Source organism: Parasteatoda tepidariorum, chromosome 8 (genome assembly GCF_043381705.1).
Source record: "Parasteatoda tepidariorum isolate YZ-2023 chromosome 8, CAS_Ptep_4.0, whole genome shotgun sequence".
NCBI classification, from domain to species: domain Eukaryota; kingdom Metazoa; phylum Arthropoda; class Arachnida; order Araneae; family Theridiidae; genus Parasteatoda; species Parasteatoda tepidariorum.
The window spans coordinates 1,549,551-1,575,269 of record NC_092211.1 but is presented as its reverse complement, the minus strand read 5'-3'; the positions used below and the strand labels follow the sequence as shown (position 1 = coordinate 1,575,269).

At 29.7% G+C, this 25,719-nt stretch overlaps 1 protein-coding gene across 1 annotated transcript in view; it reads right to left on the bottom strand.

Moving 5' to 3' along the window:
* The window catches only part of LOC107449396 (glutamine synthetase 2 cytoplasmic), a gene marked incomplete in the record, with an annotated part of 54,863 nt that overhangs the window by 16,386 nt on the left and 12,758 nt on the right, over nt 1-25,719 (bottom strand). The window contains 2 exon segments of the mRNA XM_071184724.1: nt 14,758-15,122; nt 17,098-17,174. Coding sequence (XP_071040825.1) covers nt 14,758-15,122; nt 17,098 — 366 coding nt within the window.

The window sequence follows — 25,719 nt, the reverse complement described above, 5'->3', positions numbered from 1 at the left end:
TCAAGGGGATTCTAACCCATGATCCGTCTACCATGGAGGACATTTCACGTCAGCACCGTGGTCGGTGCAAGCAGGATGCGGAATTCGTATAGACTGGGATTCGAACGCAGTTCTCCCGTTTGGAAGGTGAATGCTCTATCCCCTGAGCCATCGCAGCTCAGAGGGGGTTTTAGGAAGATGTCACAACCTACGGGCTACTAAATGATCCAATGTCTCGTTTATTGTAACCCGTTGTAAGACCTTCTCAGAGAGAGCTCACCTCTCATTGAGGTGACCCAGGTTCGACTCACAACGATGATAGATACTAATTCTGCTCTCGGACCGCACCAGTCATAGTGTTGACGTAAAACACCATCAGTGGTCAACACGATCGTGGGTTAGAATCCCTCTGCCGTCGGGCTAACCGTGACTTTGTTTCCGTCTCCATGTAATGCGAATGCGGGTTAGTTCCATTAAAATTTCAACCACGAATGCTAGTTGTACAACTCTTGATCCAGGAGTTTCCTTCTTTTCTAGTTTGGATTCAAAATTGCAAAGCTACGGAGCTGAACATTGATAGACATAAACCCAAAAATAAGTCGGCTGTTCAACGCCAATTATGAAATGAAATAAAATATTTCAGGCATAGATGCATATTCATAAAATATTTTTTGACAAATATATTAATGGATGAGTCATGCGTAGAGTGCAGAACATATTTTATATAAGTATTAGTCTGTAAAAAAAAATATAAAAGTTGTTTTAAAAAAAATATCTCAAAAGTAATAAAATTCGTTTAAAAAAAATGTTTCTAAAAAGTAATAAAAATTGGTTAAAAAAGTATTAAAATCCGCAAATAATTTATTTTTCATATTTATAAATCTTAAAATTAATAAACTACTGATTATAAGACGTTGATCTTGTAAGTAATGAAAATTTATAATATCAAAGACTACCTTCTTTATTTTTCATTTCGCATAGAATCTTAATTTTTAGCTAATCAATGAATAGAACATTTTTAATTTAATATNTGTCAGCTTAAGTTTTTTCAAATACAACGTATTTTTTTGCTTAAAATTGAAATTTTAATTCCATTTTAATACCACTGGGAAAAACCATAATGGAAGGGATTAAAAGTTGGCAGGTATGGTATTCGGAGAAATTTGCCTTCGTGGAGGACTTTTTGATGGAGCTAACCCACATTTGCGTTACATGGAGAGGAAAACTACGAAACCCTCCCACGGTTAGCCTGATGGCAAGGGTATTCTAACCCATGATCCGTCTACCACGGAGGACATTTCACGTCAGCACCGTGATTGGTGCAAGCAGGATGAGGAATTCGTATCGACTGGGATTCAAACCAAGTTCTCCCGTTTGGAAGGCGAATGCTCTATCCCCTGAGCCATCGCGGCTCAGAGGGGGTTTTAGGAAGATGTCACAACATACGGACTACTACATGATCCAATGTCTCGTTTATTGTAACCCGTTGTAAAACCTTCACAGAGAGAGCTCGCCTCTCATTGAGGTGACCCAGGTTCGACTCACAATGATGATAAATACGAATTCTGCTCCCGGACTGTATCTGTCATAGAGTTGACGAAAAACAATCAGTGGTAGGGGGGATCGTGGGTTAGAGTCCCTCTGCCGTCGGGCTAACAGTGACTTAGTTTCCGTCTCCATGTAATGCAAATGCGGGTTACTTCCATTAAAATTTCAATCATGAATGCTAGTTGTACAACTCTTGATCCAGGAGTTTCCTTCTATTCTAGTTTGGATCCAAAATTGCAAAGCTACGGAGCTGAACATTGATAGACCTAAACCCAAAAATAAGACTGCTGTTCAACGCCAGTTATGAAATAAAATAAAATAAGATACTTCAGGCATAGATGCATTTTCAGACAACATTTTTTGACAAATATATTAACGAATAAGTCATACGTAGAGTGCAGAACATATTTTATATAAGTATTAGTCTATAAAAAAAATATAAAAGTTGTTTTAAAAAAAAAATCTCAAAAGTAATAAAATTCGTTAAAAAAAAAAAAATTTCTAAAAAGTAATAAAAATTGGTTAAAAGAGTATTAAAATCCGCAAAATATGTATTTGTCATATTTGTAAATCTTAAAATTAATAAACTACTGATTATGAGACGTTGATCTTGTAAGTAATGAAAATTAATAATATCAAAGACTACCTTTCTTTATTTTTCATTTCGCATAGAATCTAATTTCTAGCTAATCAATGAATAGCACATTTTTAAATTAATATATAGCATATTTTTTCTACTCCGATTGAACCACTCTAACAAATACTACAGTGTAAGTTATAACTTAGAAACAAAAAAAAAGAAAGAAAGCAGGTAATGTTCTAAAGGACGCTATTAAGAAGTTTTTCATTCCCTAAGACCTTAAAAACAGCAGCGGTTTCCAGAATTCTGTCGTAAATTATGCGCAAGAGTATAAATAGACTCAATAAAAATAACGAGTTCCAAAAGCGTGAAGAATAAGAAAAAAACATTCTGAATTATATGTTGGTAAAAAAAAAAAAAAAGCAACCTTGGTTTAACCTTGAGAGGCTTAAAAATTCATGGAGCGAATGGATCAGACGATAATAGTAAAAATTGATAATAAAAGAAATTCCAAAGCAAAATTTATTATTGAATAAAAGTCGCAAGCATTACAGAAGTTAGTTTTTATTTTTATATGTTTTTTTAAAATCTAAATTGATAAGTTAATGAAAAAAAAATTTTTGTATTTCCGAAGGCAACTATAAAGAAATGATAAATCGAATCAGTAAACAAATATCAGATGAATTTGGACAGTAAATAATGAAAAAGTAGTTTTATTATCTTAGTGCATCGTTAATATTTTAATAAAGCAGTTGTAGTACATGTATAGTGTAATCGAATCAGTAAACGATTATCAGATAAATGTTGGATTGTAAATAATGAAAAAAATTGTTTTATTATCTTAGTGCATCGTTATTATTTTAATGAAACAGTTGTAGTACATGTATTGTAAGTAATATTTGAACAGGGGGATAAAGATAACTTTTGAGAGACGAATATGTATATATATATATATATATGTTAAACTAGTTAAATTGGACCAGCAATCAGTCTTTTAAATAAAATAAGCATATTAGTGGCTTTTCTCCGTTTTTGCCGGGTTTCTTTATTGTTAAAATGATTTTTCTTGCGCCTTATTCTATTTGCTTTTAAATTTATGCAAGATATTTGAAAGCATCCTGTGAGAGCGTGAAAGCAAGCGTCACGCGAATTTTTTTTTCCCTACACATTTCATGAAGCAACAATATTGTTCATTCAACTAATTATGCATGAGAAATAGACAATAACGAATAATTTACATGATTGGTGTTTGCAAGCTGATAGAAGAAAAAAATCTCAAAGTAGCCTTTGTTTTCGTAAAGAAAATAACAATCATGCCAATTACTTTGAATAAAGAATGACAAAGCAACAGATACAATGCTGAATTTTCAGATAATAGTAAAAAATATATGTCAGGAAATATGACGCATATTTCTTGAATACAGGAAAATGATGCGTCACATTCCGAATAAAGGAAGTTTATGAGACATCGAATGTATCAAGTGATAAAATATTTATCAGGAAATAAACAAATAACATTTAATAATTTGCTGATTACACCTAACAATTTGCTGATGAAAAAATCCTCCAAATTTTTGAAATACCAATGATAAACAAAAATTGCGAAGATATATTTTTTTTTAATTAAATTAAAAGTATTTTATTTGTTATTAAAAGATGTGTTAAAGTGTGCCATTGAGAAAAAAAAATATTTTTTAATTTTCATTTCGCTTATAGATTTTTTTCATGGATTATTTTTAATTTTTTCTACTGTAGTACACAATTTACAGTATGGGAACCAGGTTCGCCGGAATTACCGCACTCAGGTTCGCCTTCCTATGAGGTGAACCGAGTTCGAATCCCAGCGATGGCTGGTCGATTAGTATTCCGCATCCGGCTTGCACCGACCACAGTGTTGACATGAAATATACTCAGTGATAGACGGATCATGGGTTAGAGTCTCCTTGCCATCAGGCTAAGCTAGGGATGTTTTCCTGGTCTTCCTCTCCATGTAACGCAAATGCGAGTTAGTTTCATCAAAAAGTCTTCCACGTAGGCAAATGTCCCCCAATACTTAATCCAAGAGTTCCCTTGTCTTCTGGATTATTTCAAAATTAGAAGGCTACGAAGCTGAACATAAGTAGTCGTAAACCCAAAAATTGGGTCGGCTGTTCAACAGCGGTTATAAAATATAAAACTTACAGTATGGGGGACATTTCAGAAAATGCACGCAGTTATTTTGACTACCATCCTGTTTACAAAAAATTTAAAAAGAATCGAATATGTTTTTAAAAAATTTAATTGATTTTTAACTGAAGGTAGGACATCACCTGTTTATATATTTTTAAGAAAAGAGAGGAGAGAATTATTAATTTACCGAATAAAACCTATATTTCCGGAACCGTTATTAATAATTTTTATAATGATATAAGCTTTAAACTGTTTTAGTCATCCACTTTTCATAAGTGCTTTTTAGAATTTCAAATTTATTACGTGATCGCTTGTCTTTCAGGAAACAGTTTTTTTTTTTTTTTCAAAAGCAATTTATTTATCGAAATCAAATTTTATTAATTTTTAATACTTCGTTTAATATAGTGCCTTTTTTATCCATCTATTTATCATTATATTTTTTATATATTTATATTATATTATTTATCTACTTTTCATCTTTCTTATCTATCAAATGATTTATTTTTGTAATGCATCTGTAAAATTAGACAATTGTCAAAAATTATTAAGAACGTCAAATAAAATTTTCAAAATTCCCAAATAATGAAAATGTTTAGTCGGTCAAAAAGATTTCCCTTTCTTTCAACCCATTCTTTCAGAATTAATTCAACATACTAAAAAGCAATGTGAGAAAGTATTTTCTATACAGAATCGCAGAAGACAAACCCTCTACCCGAGAGCCTGTTATAGCCGCTATTGAACTAGCGGCTCTTGGTCATCGGCTACCTTGGTTCTTAAAGATATATGTTGGTGTTGAACCCGCTGCATACGGCAACATAGTAGTCAGGCTAACCCACAAAAGTTTTCATGGTTTTCCGCTCCATGTTTTGCAAATGTAGGCTAATTCCACCAAAAATTCCTCTACGAAGGATAGTTTGCCCTAATGCTTAATCCAGGAGTTCCGTAGTTTTCTGGGATGGGTTTAAAATCCAAAGGCTACGGAGTTGAATTTCGATAACAGTAAACTCATAAGTGGTTTAAAATAATAAAATTAAAAAGGTTTGATAAAATTAAAAAGGGTTAAACTCATATAATAAAGATAGGTAAAAATTTCGAGTTTTTCATCTGAACCTAAAAAAGGGCTAACTAGATTTAGGTTCCAATTATTTCATGATCTTTAAAAAAGAAAAAATAGAATGGCTTAATAAATAGAGTACTTTTTTCGTAGCATTAATCACGAGAAGTTCAGCTTTAACAATGGAAAATGTTTGTAGAACGCGTAAAAACTGATGTATTCACTATCTCATTTATAAAATGCGATATTTGAGTTTCATTTTTTCTTAATGTTGTTCTCCGATTGCTTTAAAATTTGTATAATATTTAAATGAGAGAGAAAAACAAATATTATAAATAAAAAAATGTCCCAAAATAATAATAAAAAATCGCTTTATCAGAGTTTGGTACCGTAAGTAATAGGAAATAATTTTTCAAACGTATGCGGTCATACCATATTTATTACCAAAATTACTAAGAATAATGGATGATATTGATTTCAATTCACACTCAATAGCTTTATCGAGTGATTTGAACAATGTTAGATAGTTACCTAGCAACAAAAAATAAAAATTATCTACTCGCTGGGTGATCAAGACGAAACAAAACCAATAACTTCTTTAACAGAGCTAAATATACTGAATATTAATGCCCTTTCTTTACAATTTCACTATATTATTATTTTACTATTCAATTTCTGTTTAATCATTTATTTTTTTAAATATATACACCAGTTTCCGGTTCATTTAATTTTCGCATACTTGTCCACAGAGGCGTAATTAGGGTTACAGGGACAATTTTAGTTTTTGCGCCCCTTACAATATTATGTATGTTTTAAAAGGAGGCTTTTCGTGACTATTTTATGTTTAAGATAATGTTAAAACTTGAATCAACCGTGCTTGGCATTATTATTATCTATTTTTTTAAGTTTTAACTTGAAAAAAATTTTAAACAACTTAACTCGATAACTTCATAATTTTCATTCGATTACGTTTAAAATTTAACAGAGTGTGCTACTAATCCCGTTTCTATGACACGTAGATGTTTTTTTTACTGCAATTATTGTTCTTTAAGATAAGAAAAGTGTTTTTATAATTAGATAGAATTAGATAGAATTAGATAAAAATTAGATATAATTAGATAAAGAATGATAAGTGTTTTTATAAAGTCATTTTTAATTCAACATATCACCAATTTTTTTTTAAAAAAAATAATTAAAAATACCTAGGTGCAAAAATAAAAACAGAAAGAAACTACAGCATTAGTAGACATCCGGCACAATTTTTAGGTAAATAGAATACAAATTTGATGATGTTATACTTCCCGTAATTAGCAAATGAAACTGAGAATATTTACCCAAGAATTTATTTTTAAGTAATTTCCATGAATTTAGTGCCCCTCTAAGACTGGCTTCCGAGGACATCTGTCCCTTCTTGCCCCCCCCCCCGGCTAATTTCGATATTGCTTGTCTGTCTTATAAAATTGCCATAACAGCATTTTGTGTTTTGAAATTTAAACTTTAACAAAAATAATTTTAATACAGTAAGAAATATTTAAGTAAGATGTTCCACTCAGCCAATATTATATTAAAGAGTGGAAAATGTAACGATATCGAAATCTAACGAACCATTACTGGGGAAGCCAGACTAAAAACATCAAGATCTGGTTGGTGGCCAAAAGAAATAGAGAACAGTTGAAAGACAATTACTAGAAACACTTTAAAGTTTCGCGAGACAATTTAAATGTCTTTGATATTATATCCCCTTCCTCACAAGTGATTCGTCAGATTAAGGTATATTTATGTTAATAAGGTAAACAGAATTTTAAAAAAATCGCCACGTATAATCAAAATAAGACTTTAGTTTGTTTATTTTTTATAATTATGGGAAGTTGGTAGAAAGCTTTAGGTAGAAAACTACAATGGGATAAAGACAGTTCTCCAGTTCTCAACAAGAATAAATATATTAAGATTTTAGGTTTGAAAAACAATTTTAAAAATTATAATGGATTTAATAATAGTATCAATCATTGCTCAATTATCGTTATTGAAATTCACACTTAAATAAAACACAACAAAAAATTAATAGTATAACATAAAATAAAACACAACAGAAAATTAACAGCATAACATAAAATCAATAGCGATCATTATTGAAATAAATACGAGATTATTCTGCAGCTCAAAACTTCATATTTTTCTTTATTGTTCATAGTTAAAAATAACATTTATTACCGACTAAATATTGAAACTCTTATTTAAGAAGTAAATTAATTTTTTACGGAAAAAAAAGGGACCGATTAAAAATTCTAGGTATTCTGAGCCCCGACAGATGGCAGTGCGATAGAGGATTACTAGATAAATCTAAAATGAAGAGCAAGATGAATATACCCTTCTGACTGTTATACGGAAAATACAACTAGCTTAACTATAAATAAATGCAAATCTAGTTTAATGCATTATTTGTAAACAGAAAAACTAATTACTGATTTAAATAGAATATCTATTGCGATTGCTTAAATTTTCTTCCATCACTATCATTATAATAACGAAAAATAATTTTTTATTGCTATTTTTTTAAACAAAAATGAAGTCAACTGGTATATAAATAATTAGTTAAAAAGAATTTTTCTTCTTAAAATAAATATAAATGAACGTTATTAGGAATTCCGTGCTCAAAAATAATGATTATAATTAACAATTAGTACTGATGATTTATAATGATTATTACTGATGATTTACACTTGGTAACGTAAAAAATACTGCAGACATGAATGAATTTTGCGATAAAAACTATTGACTTAAGTGAAAAGGTAAGATAACGAATCATTATTATTTGAATGACAAAGTAACTATTTTTATAACATATAGTTTACGTATCAAAAACAAACTATAGATGTATAATGCGAATCATGTTATTTAAGACGGATAAAAATTCAAGTTTTTAATGAGAAGTCTTTAATGTTACGAAATTACAGAATTTAATTGATTTTTCAATTGTTTTGGAATAGTAATTCGAAAAGATATAATATATGGTTATTAAAACTCAATCTAAAATAATAATTATTACATACGAATGCTTTACAAAGTGTATTCTTCAATTAATAAAAAATGGCGAATACATTGATTTATTATTATTTATAAGACTAATCTTATCTTGAGAGAAAAATTCAAAAGATATTTAGCTCCAGTCAATTAAAAAATAAACTTAGAATAATAAGTTAATGAATAACTTGCAAGCGTTTTCTTTTTTCCTTTCGTTTTTTTAAAATTACGGCATGAAAAAATGGAGCTACAAATTTTAAAAACAATAGAGACTTCAAATAACAGACGATTAAAAAAAAATACATATTTATCTAATTAAAATAGCATGACCCCCTTAAGAATACGATAATTATTCTTAATTCGTTCTCAGAATTTTAAAGAATTAAGTTTTTTAATTAGTTCACTTTGCATTTTATAAAAACGCCTGCTGTTTGAAATCGACGAGTTTTAAAAGTTTTGTTCCTTTCCTTATTTTATTGTTTCGGAAATCGTTTGCAGGTTGATTATTTTCTATGCTTATTTAGCTTGAAATAAATATTTGTTTCGTTCATTCCTTTCTAGTAAATAAATTAATTTTCTTCGTCCTTGAAATTTTCTTAGTCCATATTCTTAATTCATTTCCAGAATTTCAAAAAATTAAGTTTTTTAATTAGTTCACTTTACATTTTATAAAATCGCCTGCTGTTTAAAATCTACAAGTTTTAAAATTTTTGTTCCTTTCCTCATTTTATTGTTTCGGAAATCGTTTGCAAGTTGATTATTTCCTATGCTCACTTAACTTGAAATAAATATTTGTTTCGCTCATTCCTTTCTGGCAAATAAATTAATTTTCTTTGTCCATGAAATTTTCTTAGTCTATATTCTTAATTCGTTTTCAGAATTTTAAAAAATTAAGTTTTTTGATTAGTTCACTTTCTTTCTATAAAATCGCCTGCTGTTTAAAATCTACAAGTTTTAAAATTTTTGTTCCTTTCCTGGTTTTATTGTTTCGGAAATCGTTTGCAAGTTGATTATTTCCTATGCTCATTTAATTTCATCGTTCTTCAATATTTACACGAATAATAATTAGCCATTTTTCTTTGAAATTTAAATAACTTACCTGATACCTAGGTCTAGAGGAGGTTTATAAATATAAGGAGAAGGCGGCCTATCTTTAAATAAAGTAGAAGAAATAATTAAACAGGTAAAGGCTCCTTTATTCATAGAGTAGTCGTACACTATCCGATGATCTAGCGATGACTGCGGCGAAGAACGAAACTGCTGGTGGTTTTATGGAAAGGGGTTTATGGCGCAAGATCACGTGATCGGAGAGCAGTTATTCGCTGTCGGAGGAGTCCTTCGCGTGATCTTTTTCTCTCCTGCATCATTCTTCCGGTGTTCCTGTTGCTCTTCCGTTTCGATTTCTTAGCAGAAAACCGAAACTATCACTAAGGTCTCTTTTTTTTTCCTCCGTTATCGATTTGTGTCAAGTTCTTTTACACTTCCGGTGGTTTAATTAAAATTTTTATCAGCTTTCTGTTGTAGATCTAAGGCATAAAAACCATTATGCCTTATTTTGAATCAATAATCTAAAAATCAATTTACATTAGTGGGAGGCTTAGATGTCACTCATGCTTAGAAAATTTTACTGTTTCCCGAAAGAAAACTGAAAAAACAAAACAAAAAATCGTAGAAGACTTGATTATCATTTGTAATTATTTGAACTTTAATTTTTGGCCATTGAAAAGAATAGTTTGTGCTTGACAAAAAAAATTTTCGGGAAAAGGGAAAAAATTCTTCTGTAGTTTTATTTAAGTAAATTACTAAATAAATATATACTACTCGGTAAAAAATACAACTTGAATTGATTTGATCCACTAAGTATAAACTTTTCACTATAAAACATACATAGTAACTTTAAGATTATTATGTATATTTTTAATGCTAAACAAATTTTCATTGCATTTATTGAATATGAAGCTTTTTTCACGTACGTTTTCTATATTATAAGGAGTACAACATTAATTTGCTTTAAAATAGAAANACTAATCCAAATTTTTGAAAAAGAAAAAAAATACTTCTTCATTATGTCAAAACACAATTATGTGCCGAGTTTCGTGCCTTGGCGAGGCTTCTGGGGCGATATATTGTGATTACAGACAGACAGACACACACACAGCCGCGTTTATTATTATGTATAGATGTATAGATGTATAGATGTATAGATGAAGCTTTTTTCACGTCCGTTTTCTATATTATAAGGAGTATTATTAACAATAATTTGCTTTAAAATAGAAAACATAAGAGTATTTTAATTTACATTGAACTTTTCCTTATAAAACAGTCAATAGTACAAAAAAAATTCAACTTTAAAATTACTTAATTAAATTAATTCAACATGAATATTAACATGCAACAAATATGTTGAATATATATACCATGCCATGCATCAAAACGTTTCAAAAACTATCTTAATCCATTGATGCTTAAGCGTCTTTTTAAAATCATAGTACTATTTTTTCCAAAAAAAGGAAGAAAAAAAAGAAAATAATAAAAGGAAAAAGCTTCATTATTAGGGTTTGATTTATTTTACAAAAACAATATGGTTCCACTTATTATATTACATAAACTATTTAACGATTTTGAAATTTCAGTTTCTAATTGCTTAATATAGTCGTTTTTTCTTTGCGCTGCGTGCAGTTTAAATTTATAATTTAGTCACAAATTCATCTCAAATTTCAAACTTTTTTTTAAAAAAAATATTTCATGCTCTTAGTTAAATTTCTTTAATACTTAATAGGGTCATTTTTTCTAGTATCCTAATGTTATGATATTTTTTTAGGATTGAAATTGATTTATAAAAAGAAAATTATTTAGCTCCTTTCCTCAATTTAATTTGAATTTTAAAATCGCTTTTTGGTGGGAAGGTGGATGGAGATTTATAATAAACTTGAATTTCAGTACCCATAAATAACCGAATTTGTAACTTCTGCTCTTATAACACATAAACTTGATGAGAAGTGATCAAATGAATGAACATCTAACATACAAGAGAAAATAGCTCCCCCAGTATTTACTGCTTTTCTTGACCCCACGCCAATGTTTATTGTTGCACTCATTTGTGTAAATAAAGCTCTAGATTTCTTTCTAAAGATATCAGCAGATGGTTGCAAGTGGGAAAATAGTTTCCCATTCACGTTTAAAAATTAATGAAGCTGTTGGGGAGTGTACTTAGCTTGGTTTTTTAAAGGGTTAAATAATTTTTACATTATAGTTAAAAATCTTTCTCCAGAACAAATTTTTTTTAAAGAATCGTTCATGTATATTATAGTCTTTGCGAATAGAATAGCATCTCAAGATTGCGCTATTTCCCCCTCTCCGTTACCATAGTTTCGATAAATCTTGCTTTTTCCACTCGGCAATTAGTGAAAATTTAGAATGCACTGACGTGTGAAAAAACACCAAGATTTGCCGAAACCATGGTAACAGAGAGGGGTAAAGTGTGAAGAGTGGTGAAATCACGTAACCTTGAAACGATCATTTTATTTACATAAATTATAAACTCCTTGTATCTAACGTAATTAGAGATCTACAACAAGCGGCTTTAAAATTGGCCAAGTAGGTGTAGCGTTTAAAGAAAGATATCGGAATAATCGGATAATAGAAAGACCACTAATTATTACCACTCATATTCTAAGATAAGTATTCTACACAAAACAGAGAAAAAGGTTTATATTTATTTGATAAACGAACCTGTCATTAAAGAAAGTTTCAGAACATTATATGGGGACAATTCAAAATTGGCATTACGAGGGAAATATTAAACCTAGTATTATTAAATATAACCCATACAATTTCATAGACATAGATAACCGCCATGACAGTAAAGTTTCAGCGTATTTTTTTCTACATTTTCCTCATAATCCAACTACAGTTTGTCATTATAAAATTACAATGGTTTTTTTGTTTTTTTTTTAAATCATCCGCTGAGACATTATTTTCTAATGCTATTCATTTTTCAGTATGACCTTCAGCGAAATGTCTTTTAACAAGAATCATGTGAACGCAGGAAGCGATCGCGTGTTTGTTTATTTTCTTTGTTCTAAATAAAAAAGAACGTGCAATTTTCTATGAAGTGTATTTTTTTTTAATGTGGTTTAAAATGTTTTTCCTGTCACTTGAAATGCAACCTTCCGTAATTGAATCACAAAATGAGGAAAACCCATTTATTCGTGTAGGACACGTTTCGATTTAATGGAACAAAATTTTATAAAGACATTATTTGTTTCAAACAAAAAATAAACATCTCCAAAACTTCGAAGGATAATATACATTTTATTGTTCATCGGAATCAGGAAGAATTCGTCTTTCCAAATTGTTCTAGTACAGCAGCGGTTTCCAAACTTTTCCGAATTGAGGCACCGAAACGAGATCTAAAATTGTCTATAAATATATAAATAAACAGCTGTGAAACTAGATAGAAGAATTGAAGATATTCTACAATTTAAGTTTATTGCTCATCGGAGTTTGGAAGAATTCGTTTTATAAAATTGTTCTAATGTCAAACTTATCAAACTTGAGGCACCCTAACGAGACTTAAAATTGTCTATTTGAACAAAATTTAAAATTTTCTATAAGTTTATAAATTAACGGCTGTTATTCTTCAAAAGATAACCTAGATTTTTATGTTTATTATTCAATGGAAGAGGAAAGAATTCAACTAAATTGGTTCCCAAGATTAAAAAGTATATAAGGTTGGGGCATTCAAATGAGATTTAAAAGTGTCTGTTTCTATGCAATTTAAAATTGTCTATAAATACAGATATAAACGGCTGTGAAACTTCGAAAGACATTCTACAATTTAAGTTAATTGTTCGCCAGAGTTGGGAATAATTCGACTCTCAAAATTGTTCTAGTACCCAAACTTGTAAAGGTAACCTAATAAGAATTAAAATTGTTTACTTATATGTACAGACATCATTCTTATAAAGTGAGCCGAAACTTTGTGTTTGTTCATAATGAGAGCGCAAAACTTCAGCATTGAGACCAAATCTTGTGTTACCTTTGAAACATTCTATACTGATGGCACATTTCTTACATTTTTTTCTAACTCTCGATAAAAAAAAATTTCATTATCTGTCTTTGATGGTACAATTACTTTTTTCCATACATAAATATACGGTTTATATAAATAATAAAATTTTCGGGATAAACGAGATTCAGTAAAAACATAGCGGTAGAATGCAAGACATACTCTGACTTTGTTTTTCTTTTTAAACAGGCAAATTTTTACTGTTGTTCAGTTCTCAGTATGAAACTGTTGAAATACAATACTCACCATTCCACAAAACGCTGTGTAGCATGAAGATAGCAAGTTCGAATCTCATAGAAGCCCTGGACTTGTGATGCAATATTCTAACTTATACTATTTGGTCATCAACATAAGAAAAACGCTTATAAACCTTACTTTGAACTAAGCAAATTGAAAATTGTGTAACAGTAAACAAATAAATTTCAAAACACAACGTTTCAGAGCTTACATGACTCGTCTTTCCTGATTTCAACCTTTGTGGCGCAAAATTAAAAAAAAACTTTGCAAAATAATTTCAACACCTTCGTTGGACTCAAAACTACATTCCAGAGGGCATCGAAAGCATCTATATCTCAATACCTAAGCAAGTTCTGCAGAATTCTGCTATTATTTTCCCCGCATTAGAACCATTAAAGACAAACATATGTCATAATTAAATCCGAAAAGCGGTAATTATTTTTAAAATTTGCATAAAATGTTTGTACTTTTGGAGCACCGATGACTTGAATGCTAAACACTCAACAGTCAATGTGTTCGATCCCCAGTGGCGGCTTGAAGCCCATCCAGCTCCACGTTGCCACATTACTCAGGGGATAGAGCGTTCGCCTTTCAATGAGGTGAAACAGGTTCGAATCCCAGCAATGGCTGGTCGATACGAATTTCGCACCCGGTTTGCACCAAGCACAGTGTCGAAGTAAAATATCCTCCGTGGTAAACGGATCATGCGTCAGAGTTCCTTTGTCGTCATTCTGACCGTGGGTGGTTTTCTTCTTCATGTAAAGCAAATGCTGGTTAGTTCCATCAAGAAGTCCTCCACAGAGGCAAATTTTTCCCAATACGTGATCCAGGAGTTCCCTTGTCTTCTAGATTGTGTTCAATATTACAAGGCGGCGGAGTTGAACATTAGCAAAAAACAGCAGACCCAAAAAATTGGGTCTGCTGTTCGACAACGGTTATAAAATATTTTGAAAAATTTTAAAAATCATGCCGTTGGTGACGAAATTGAGGAGCCTTAATCTTTACTTTTCTAAAATTTCATTTTTCATTTTATATAGCTCCACATTTCTCATCATGTATTTAAACACGAACTAAAAAATTCTTTTTTAAATTACTTACCTGAGGATAGAAATTAAAGTAATCAGCTGTACTGGTTGGCGTCGGTGACTTTGTTGGCGACATCCTCATGTTTGCACAATCATCCATCAGCGTGGATGATGGAAAGATTGATTTCAGTTCGACCACCTTCATGGCCCTTGCAGATGAATTCTCGGGATAATCAGCGATGAATTGTTTGTGCATGGTGGTGAAATGTCGTCGCAGGTTGCTCTTCTTGCTGATGGCCACCGTCGCATGGCAGATGAGGCAAGTGCATTTGCCGTTGGACATCGTGAAGAGGAATTCACTTTCCCACTCATAATGGAAGCGGTAATTCTTTGGTTTGGGTTTTTTTCGCTTCACCTCCTCCACAAAATTCATCAGCACTGTGTGGAAGAAATAAACAATCAATATGAACTAAAAAATATATAAATATTAAAAATAAAAAAAAAGCACGTAAAATAGCTGGAAAGTGAGGTGCGTGAATACTGATTTCAAAACAAAAGTAAAAATATTAGCAGAAATTCAATCTCGGCAACTAAAACTTGCTATCATACACAAGATTATTGATTAATTGCAAGCGAATATTAATTTGAACAACTACGATATAATATTTTAAAAATGGAGAAATACCATACGATAAATCTATATATATATTTCTCTTACACGGCGACAAAAGAAAGCCTCATTACAACTCCCCGAATGGCAACGCTCGAAAATCGACCAATGATTGCCTCTAAAAATGTCACATGCCAAATCTAGCTGAGATAGCTCAACATATAGCGCTTTTAAAAATAGAAACTGAAATAACCAGAGAGAGCATAAGCTAGGCAGAAGTGAGTAGTCTTTGTCGATAGATCTCTATTTTAGTATTTTGTCGAAAGCGCTTTTTTTCACGAATTTATATATTACGAATTTATTTGACGATTTTTGATTTATATCACGAATTTATTTGTTTTACTAGAATTTATTTGTTTATGCAGGTTTTTCCATTGCAATTCACTTATTTCAATTTTTAATAGACTTAATTATAGCCAAAATCTTAACCTTTTTAAAGAGATATCAGTTTTAGAAATTTTATCTTCAGATTTCATACTATAGCACATTTCTAATAGGTTTAACGAATTACATGTCATTTATTTGAATTCAAATTTATTTTAATGACTTAGCATTTACTAAAAAGATGTAATTTTTTTTAAAAAAAAAAGTTGTTAATGGATTTGAATAATTGTTTTGAATTCTTTGAATTTTGTGCATTTGCAATGTACCTAAGGTAGTGGCGAGCAAAGCGAGCTCGGTTTGCGATGAAAACCATATAAGATTGCATAGCAATTTTCGGGGATTGGCGAGCGTTAGCGAGCAGGGGGCGCAGCCCACTAGTTTTAAAAATGTTTATACCTTACAATTCAAAACTTTCAACTGTTAATAAATAATAGTTTAAGAATTTTTAGAAAGAATTACCTTAGAATAAAGTAATTATCTTCGACTTTCCCACTCACATGATCTTATAATTTTGAGCAAAAATTTTTCAATTTATATTAAAGTGTTTGAAACGTAGTGAAATATGTAAAGAGTAAAATTAACAATCAGAACATTTTAATTTATGATCACTATCCTGCATTAACTATTGAAACCATATTTTTGGTTGATCAAATCAGATATAGAAATAAGAATCCGTTAAAATAATGTTTATTCGAAGAAATAATATATTCGCCTCTGATTTCATAACTTAAAATAATGTCCTCTGCGCTAATTAATTAGCATATTTTATTAAGAATTTCTGACCATGGCCGTCTCGAGTGGAGATCTAGAAATCCTAATCTAGAAAGCCTTGCTCCGACCGTTGAAATTTTATAACCATCGTTAAACAACCGACCCAATTATGAGTTTACGACTACCTATGTTCAACTCCGTAGTCTTGTAATTTTAAACCCAATCCAGAATACAAGAGAATTCCTGGATCAAGTATTAGGGGAAATTCGCCTTCGTGTAGGACTTGTTGATGGAACTAACCACGTTACATGAAAAGGAAAAGCCCATTGAGACTGAAAAGTAACGTAAAAACCCGATTATTAAATCAAAAGTTATTCGGATATTCATCTTTCTTTGTACAATTTTAAATAACAACGGCAATCAAACAAGTTTTGTTAGTATTAGTATCGCCTTTCTCAGTCTCATTTAGACCGATTTCCATAGCGGATAGCGTTTTTGTTTTATCTCAATATAAATATTAGTTTGATGTACCTAATGTTTATGCTTTTTTTTTATTTAATTTTTGCGAAAGATTAAAAAAATATTGTTAAGAGTAGTAATTACGGAACACCTTGTATAATGTATATACGTATTTTTAACATTACTTACTTCTAGATGATCGAGAGTCTGATTTATCACCAAGTCGAGCAGTTTTTGTTGCTGGACCCGTTGATTCTGAGAGATCCCTACAAAAAATTAGTTTCGTTACACGTTTTTAAAGTAAATTACAAATGGTACTATTAATATGGTACTACGATAAATGGTACTATGGTAATGGTAGTAAGGTATTATCACACACGTAATCAAACAGTGCAATGATATTTTCCATAAAAATAGAACATTTTGTTCATAAATTATATAATCTATTGCAACAACATTTTGTGAATTAGCGTAAAATATTCGTAATTGAATCATACATTGAAACGCATGCAACTGTACTTAAAAAAAAATGTTTTTAAGAAAACAGAATGTATGGAATAATAATAAATTAATGAGAAGTGCGTTTGCTCATTTACGAGATATAGGACATTATAACAGTTGCTTCATACTCATCGTTTTTATTTTATATTTTAGGTTAATGTTTGATATTTATCAAAAATGAAAATATCATTTTTTAAGAAAATTTATAATGATGGCAAGAACATTTTGTTAATATCTTAATAGTAACGAAATAGAGGATCACCTGGATTTGAAAACTAAACAACTGCACTTGAAGAAAAAAAAATTAAACACAGAAAAACAATGTTTGCCACAATAAGAAGAAAAAAAGACAAACAATATTGCTGTTGTGTTACTGTTATGTTGTCATTGACAATACCAGCAAACCTGCTTGAAAATGAAGAATTTTTAAAGCAGAAGGTGCGTTTATTGTTTTTTCAGTGGCTCCACCTATAACCAAGATTACGACTTTAGTCACACACACGCCCCAGCCCCGTTTTAGAGGGATCACCCAATCATCCACAGATCGTTATTTTAACCTGAACCAGAGGACGAGCAATCTCCAGTTCAGTACCCCTACATGTATTGATTTGTTATGGGAACTTGGAGGACTTTGCGACCTAGACAGATTTAACGCGCACCAATCACCATTTAATATACCGAAATCGTTCAACCTTCGAGATTCGAACTCAAGTCCTCACGCCCAACATCCTAATAACCAGGCTAAGCCGAGTTATTTTACACGTTATCGATATATAACGCTAAGTCAATCTATCGATCTGAAACGGTTTTTATTTTTCTTGTACTCTTGAATTATAATTCTAAAAGAATCCATTATAAACGTTAAGATGATGTATAAGGCAACATCTAAACTCTATCTCACACTTTTTTTTTTTAACTTAAGCACTAGCACATAAAATAAAGATCTCGAAAATTATAAAATAAACTTTCTACAATAGCGGATGAAGAGTCATTATTAAAAACATAAAGATTTGAAAAAAGTTCAAGAAAAAACACATCAAATTGCAATAAATCAAATCATCAGAAAAGTGCCAAAATTTCTAAAAACATATACATATTCTAAAAAATATTGATTAAACAACGTTAAAAAAATTTATTTTGTCCGTGTCACCCTAGATTTTAAGCATAGGTGTCGCTAAAATCAATAAAGACGCAAATATATTTAGAAAATTCTTTTTGACCTACTTTTAATGTATACTATTGTCTATTTTGGTGATAAGCATTGCTCTTCTTTGCTTTCCATTCATTATTAAATACTGTATTTGAGGCGGTCATTTAGCGGACACTTTAATGATTTTTTATATTTGTTTAGCTCACTAAAGAACTTTAATGTTAATATCAAGTCATTGGTAAGGTGTCAAACTTTTTAAAAACATATACATATGTTAAAAAATACTGAATCAACGTGTTTAAAAAAATTTTTATTTTGTCCTGGTCTTCCTAGAAAGTAAGCAAACGTGCCGCTAAAATCAATAAAGACGCAAATATAATATGATTCAGGTTTAGAAAATTCTTTTTGGCCTACTTTTAATGTATACTATTGTCTGTTTCGGTGATAAGCATTGCTCTTCTTTGCTCTCCATTTATTATTAAATACTTTATTTGAGGAGGTCATTTGGCGGACACTTTAATGATTTTTTATATTTTTTTGGTTCACTAAAGAACTTTGATGTTAATATCAAGTCATCGGAAAGGTGTCAAAATTTCTAAAAACATATACATATGCTAAAAAAATATTGATTAAACATCTTTTAAAAAAAAAATTATTTTGTCCGTGCCACCCAAGATTTTTAGCATAGGTGTCGCTAAAATCAATAAAGACGCAAATATAAATAATATGATTCAGGTTTAGAAAATTCTTTTTGACCTACTTTTAATGTATACTATTGTCTATTTCGGTGATAAGCATTGCTCTTCTTTGCTTTCCATTTATTATTAAATACTGTATTTGAGGCGGTCATTTGGCGGACACTTTAATGATTTTTTATACTTTTTTAGCTCACTAAAAAACTTTGATGTTAATATCAAGTCATCGGAAAGATGTCAAAATTTCTAAAAACATATACATATGCTAAAAAATATTGATTAAACATCTTTTAAAAAAAAAATTATTTTGTCCGAGTCACTCTAGATTTTAAGCATAGGTTAGGTGTCGCTAATATCAATAAAGACTCAAATGTTATATGATGGGTGTTAGGATCTTCTGAATAATTATTTGGTTGAAACTAACTACTTAAAGAGACAGGAAAGAGAAACAAACAATAATAATTTTTTTGTAAATTTTTCGATGAAGAATTTTTTGTACAGGATTGCAAAGTGTTAATTAACAATGAATTTTTTTTTTTGATTTTTTTTTCGCATTTACTTTTTTTTAATCCTGTAAGAAAGTTGAATTCAGCTGGTATTTAATAGTGGAGCATCGTTTATACGACGATCACTTATACGACGTTTACATTTATACGACGTTTTAGTGTGGTCCCAAATCATTCCTATTCATTTTAATGTAAAAATAAATCGTTTATACGACGCACAGAATCGGTTATACGTCGATTTTTAGATTTTGTTCTTTATTTAATTTTTTATTTTTTCTTGTGTATTTTAAAAAAGGGCGGAATTTGTCAACATTAATGATGCAGAAAAGGGTGTCAACAAGAATGCTTGGATGACGACCGTAATTTTTACTAGATGACTGAAAAAACTAGACAATGTTATGAAGAGGAAAAAACGAAAAATTGCTCTATTCATCGACCAATGTCCTGCGCACCCATCGATACTAAATATTTTGGAAAATGTAAAAGCTCTCTTTTTTCCTGCAAATTGCACAAGTGCGCTTCAGCCATTGGATTTGGCCGAGATTAGAAATTTAAAATTGCATCATAAAAAGCAATAACTTCAACTCGCTATTCAAAGCATTGTAGAGAATAATAGCAAGAAAATATAATTAAAGGTAACATACATTCAAATGGCTCACTGCAATTTTTCTCCTTTGGTTATTTGTTTGTTTTGCTTTGTCTAATTTAGAAATTTATGTAAATTAACACGTTAAACATTAAAATTAATTGAAAACAGAGTTAGTTTCAGTTTTAGAAGTAAAAATCGATTATACGACGTTATCGTTTATACGACGTTTTTCGGTGGTCCCTTCGGCGTCGTATAAACGATGCTCCACGTACTTACAAATTATGATAAATACAGTTTATTATTTTTAATAAATTTCCTGCTATTTTTAAAACTTAACTGAAGAATTGATTAATGTTATGCTTATATTTAATTTTTTCTTATAAATATTTTAATCATGAAGCTGAAAAATGAGAATAGGCATTCAAACCTTGGATAGCTAAACGAATGAAACTGGCTGTTAATGCCTGAAATAAGTGAAAATTTGAATAATTTTATATGCCATCGAAAGAAACAAAATATTTTTTACATGGAGTATGGTATTTATAGTCAACGATAAAAAAGCGCTAAACTGCAAGAGAAATTTTAAAAAGGAAAAAATATTTCTTACGAGTAATTACCACAATTAAAATGTTGTTTATTTTATTTTCAAAATAATAGTTATCTTAAACCCAAACCTTAGTTCCCAACTAAGTGCTTCATTTGTGAACGTAGACGACAATTTTTGAGAATATCGGTTGCGAAACGATTTTTTAAACTGTATAGGTTGATTAAAAAAGCTTTTTCTTTGCATTTTTATTAGTCTAAAACGAAAGTTCCCGACTTTTTAGTTTCTATAAAAAAAGTTTTTTTACTACAACCAGTTTAGTTATAGGTTTTATATTTCATAAATTATTTTGTTTTGAATAAGAAATCCCAACTCTTACGTGAAATTGTATTTATTTGAAAGTTTTTATCTTAATAAATGAGCAGTATTAAAATGGGTGCAAAATCAACAGCAGTATTGAGATTTAAAATGAAAACAAGTTTAAATTAAATGTGTGTAGAAATTACGTAAATAGTATTCAACTTTTTTTTTTCTTAATTTCGCCTCATATTTTTATCGTAAACATTACAGATAAATACTACATTTTACAACGATATGTCATTTTACTATTTAGATTTCTATGAATCTTACACTTTCCGTTCTCTCTGGTCTTCCTGTTGAAATTATTTAAAATTACACTTTTCGGAAATTTAAATACACCTTAATTATTGTATCACTTTTCATTTATAATTACTTTTCCTTCACAAAATTAAGATAGCTTTGATTGCTCAGTATTAAGATATAGTAATATAATCGATTTTTATTCGACTAATTCTAAAAATAATTAGCAAAAAGCGAGAAAAGGTTATCTCGTCACTTCGGGGTCATGGTATCTACATTTATATAAGAAAGATAATGATCATCAATTATATATAATTGTGTTTTCATACAAATGGCAAGCCCCCTATTCGTTTTTTCAATTTACAACAACTTACAATCCGAATTACATTTAGAATAGAATATTATTCTTTTTTCTACAAGAAAAAAAAATGAATATTTATAAATTTATTAAAATGCTTATGATACACAAAGTCTTAATAATTTAAATTCTACTGTGAGAAATTAGTAATAATGTGGTTCCGGGTTTCAAAAATGTTCTTCATTTGCAAAATTGCTGTTTTCCTAAAAAACTTACTAAACTAATAGCATCTACTTCGTCCTTTCTGTTCGTTTTCTTTTTTTTTCATAAAGTGAATGAGAGAGACTATCCACATAATTAAAATATTGACACTAGGGCAAAGTAGGTAAAATTGCACGCTTTAAATGATCAAATATCAAGTTTTACAGATTGAAATCACATTTAAATTTGAAAATGTTTATTAGTACAGCTACTCAACCGTATAAGAAAAGCAATGTTTCGGGGTGAAAATTTTTTCATAATTTAATAAACATTTTATCAAATGAAGTAAGTAATTTCTCAGAAATTTATTTAATCAATTATTATATAATTCAATTAAACGTAAAGGAAATCCTATATGCCTGTTACAAAAAAAAAAAAAAAAAAAAAAAAAATTTTCCNCAGAATAACTGAAGTAAATGTCGGTACTGTTAGCGTAAAATAATAAATTACCATCAATTTCAAGTAAACTTATTTTGACTTTTAAATAAAACTTAAAACTGTGTGAAATGCTCCTTTTAGTTAAGAATTAATACTACTTTCTTGAATAAATAAAAAAAATCGAAAAATTTAAATTCTTGAACTCCTTGAAAAAGCATTTTGCTGATTGAAGCTTTTCTGTTCTTCAAAGTTTATTGAAAATACTTCGTGAAGTTTTAAAAACAGTACGAAATATTCTTATTCTAATTATGCTGTGTTTTCCACTTAATTCTTGATTAGAAGGAAACGCACAAAAACGAACCGAAAATTGCATTTTGAAAAGAAATTTTAAAAAATTTAATAAATAAAAAGTTTTTTATAAATTTAGAAAATTATACTCTTTTTTTAATAATTAAACCGAACTCAATATTTCAAAAAAATGAGGCTTTTAAAAAATTTATTTGACTAATACAGAAAACTAAATCAAACTAAATTAATCATTTGAACCCTGCCGCAAATTATGTGCTCGTATTTGAAAAAGAAAAAAAAAATAAGAACGAAAAAAATTAACTAAAGCTTCTGTAACAAATTTTCAAAAATATTCCTCTTTATTTATGATTAAAATAGAATGAATAAATTAATTTAAAAAAATTAATTTTCAATCGAGTAACCACTTTATCCTTTTTGATCCCTTTGCTCGCCACCGGTTTTATAACGATCAGAAAAGCGAGGCCAGAGGTGGCGCCATTTTGTCTTTTACCGCGCTCTCTCACCTTAGTACCTTACCACGCGGTGAACTCTTCGAACACATGTTAATAATGTCCATTTAAAAAAATAAAAATTACACCAAACTTACATGCTTTAACCCAGGAATAGCAGTGACAATTTTCGAACACGTTGGATACAATTATTTCCTCAGATAAAGCTGGTATATTAAACTTCGAGAACCGGTCGATCGCGGTCGACGAAACGTAGTAGAATGAGGAAGAAGGCGAAAGACGCTAGTGACGTAGTACCCGGGAAAAGTGCAGGGACCGCGGAGCCCCTGGCGGTCACCAAGGGATTCCCCCTCTGCTCAGTGGCTGAACAGCTCGATTCCACTCCTACATCCACCACTACGTATACAGGAGGTCCACTTTTGCGGGCACAGGGCGCCTCCTTTGACGATTGACCGCTGAAAAGCTTCTCTACTCAGTTCCCAGTCACAGAAATTGTCTCTCCGGCACGGGGCAATATCTGTAAAAGCGAAACACTCGCTGCTATAAGCCCAACTATAATCCGTTATATTCTGCACTAATAAAACTAATCCAACAATTTAAAAAAAATTGGTTGTAGAAAATAAAAGTGTTTTGCAGACGATATTTAAATGCAAAAAATTTCTATTTCATAAAATTTATTTTTTCCCAATGTGCAAGGGAATCGCAATCATATTTTCTAAGACACAATACAGAAATCAGCTCACAAAATTTGCACCACAAGTTACCCATTTATTGATGTAGAGCATTTTATTATTTTAAAAATGGTATGACATTTCATTTTACAACAAAAATTTAAAATTTAAAACGATTATGATTAATTGACATTTCTAAAATCGCTTGCTTAAAAAAAATTATTCTCATTTAAATCTAATTATCTTGATGTTTTTTCTTTGTTTTTTTTTTAAGAAAAAAAAGAAAAGAAAAAAGATCAGTTCTGATTTTACTTTTATTTTATTTTATTTATTTACTCTTTTTTTTCTATTCAAAATACTTTAAAATGGCTGGGCAAAATTCTTTAGCGTCAATTTTACAGAAGTAAGTTTGTCTAGAGTTAGTATACAAAATACAAATATTTAAATTTATGTCTTAAAGTCAATACACAATGACACTAAATCCAATGTANAAAACGATTATGATTAATTGACATTTCTAAAATCGCTTGCTTAAAAAAAATTATTCTCATTTAAATCTAATTATCTTGATGTTTTTTCTTTGTTTTTTTTTTAAGAAAAAAAAAGAAAAGAAAAAAGATCAGTTCTGATTTTACTTTTATTTTATTTTATTTATTTACTTTTTTTTTCTATTCAAAATACTTTAAAATGGCTGGGCAAAATTCTTTAGCGTCAATGTTACAGAAGTAATTTGTCTAGAGTAAGTGTACAAAATACAAATATTTAAATTTATGTCTTAAAGTCAATACACAGTGACACTAAATCTAATGTGGTAGTTAACATAAGGAAATATTCACTTAGTTCATAAGTTTATGGACGGTTTTTCAGAGTATATTCAAGAGTATAAAATATGATTCATAAAGTACTTTTTTTTTAAAAAAAAATGATAGTATTTAAAAAATAAATTTACGAAGTATTAACTGAAACTGTATAGACTCTTAAATACTTCGGTATCATTTTGATAAAGTAATTAATTTTTTTATTAATGAAAACAAGGGATACAATTTAAAAGGTACAATAGAGACAGCAACAGGAGTGAAAAAGTCTTAAATAGTATAATCTAGTTAGCCTTAATAACCACATTGTATTTCATGTAGTTCTTTTTTCCAAATTAGCATTTGGAAAGATTATTTATTATAAAATATAAATTAATCTATTAAAATAAAACTACATATAGAAAAGGGACAGCATGAGCGACAACTAAAAATATTTTTATCTCTGATCTGATTCAGATTAAAAAAATTTTCAACTTGATATCTAAAAATTTATCAGATTTCTTCTATATATGAAGAATAAGGCGTCATACGAATTATTTATTCCTATATATGATCTTCTAGGTATCAATTTAATAATATTTATAGTCAGGGACAGTAGTCACAAGTCAACTAAGGGACAGCCTTTTTCTGATGAATCATGAAAACATAAGAAAGCTAAGAGAAAATACCGTATCCATTTCTAATAACATTTAGCAACTAAAATATGCATAATGTATATTTCATATGCTTTGTAATTACAAAAAAATTTTCTTTAACAGGAAGAGAAGTGACTTTTTTATGCGTTTAAATATTCAGCAGAGTTATGACGCAATAAGTCATAATGTCAAGAATAAATCATGTTGTTTGTCGAAATATTATGATGTAATAAATATTTAAAAAGTTATTTGGAAATTTCCGTAAGAGAAATAAATTAAATAAAGATAAATAAAATAAAAGAAAGAGAAAAGTCACAATTTCTGGGGAAAATTTTGTTTCGATGAATTTCGAAATTTTGTTTCGTTTTTTTCTGGGGAAAATTTTGTTTTGATTTTGTGCCTGATTTCGA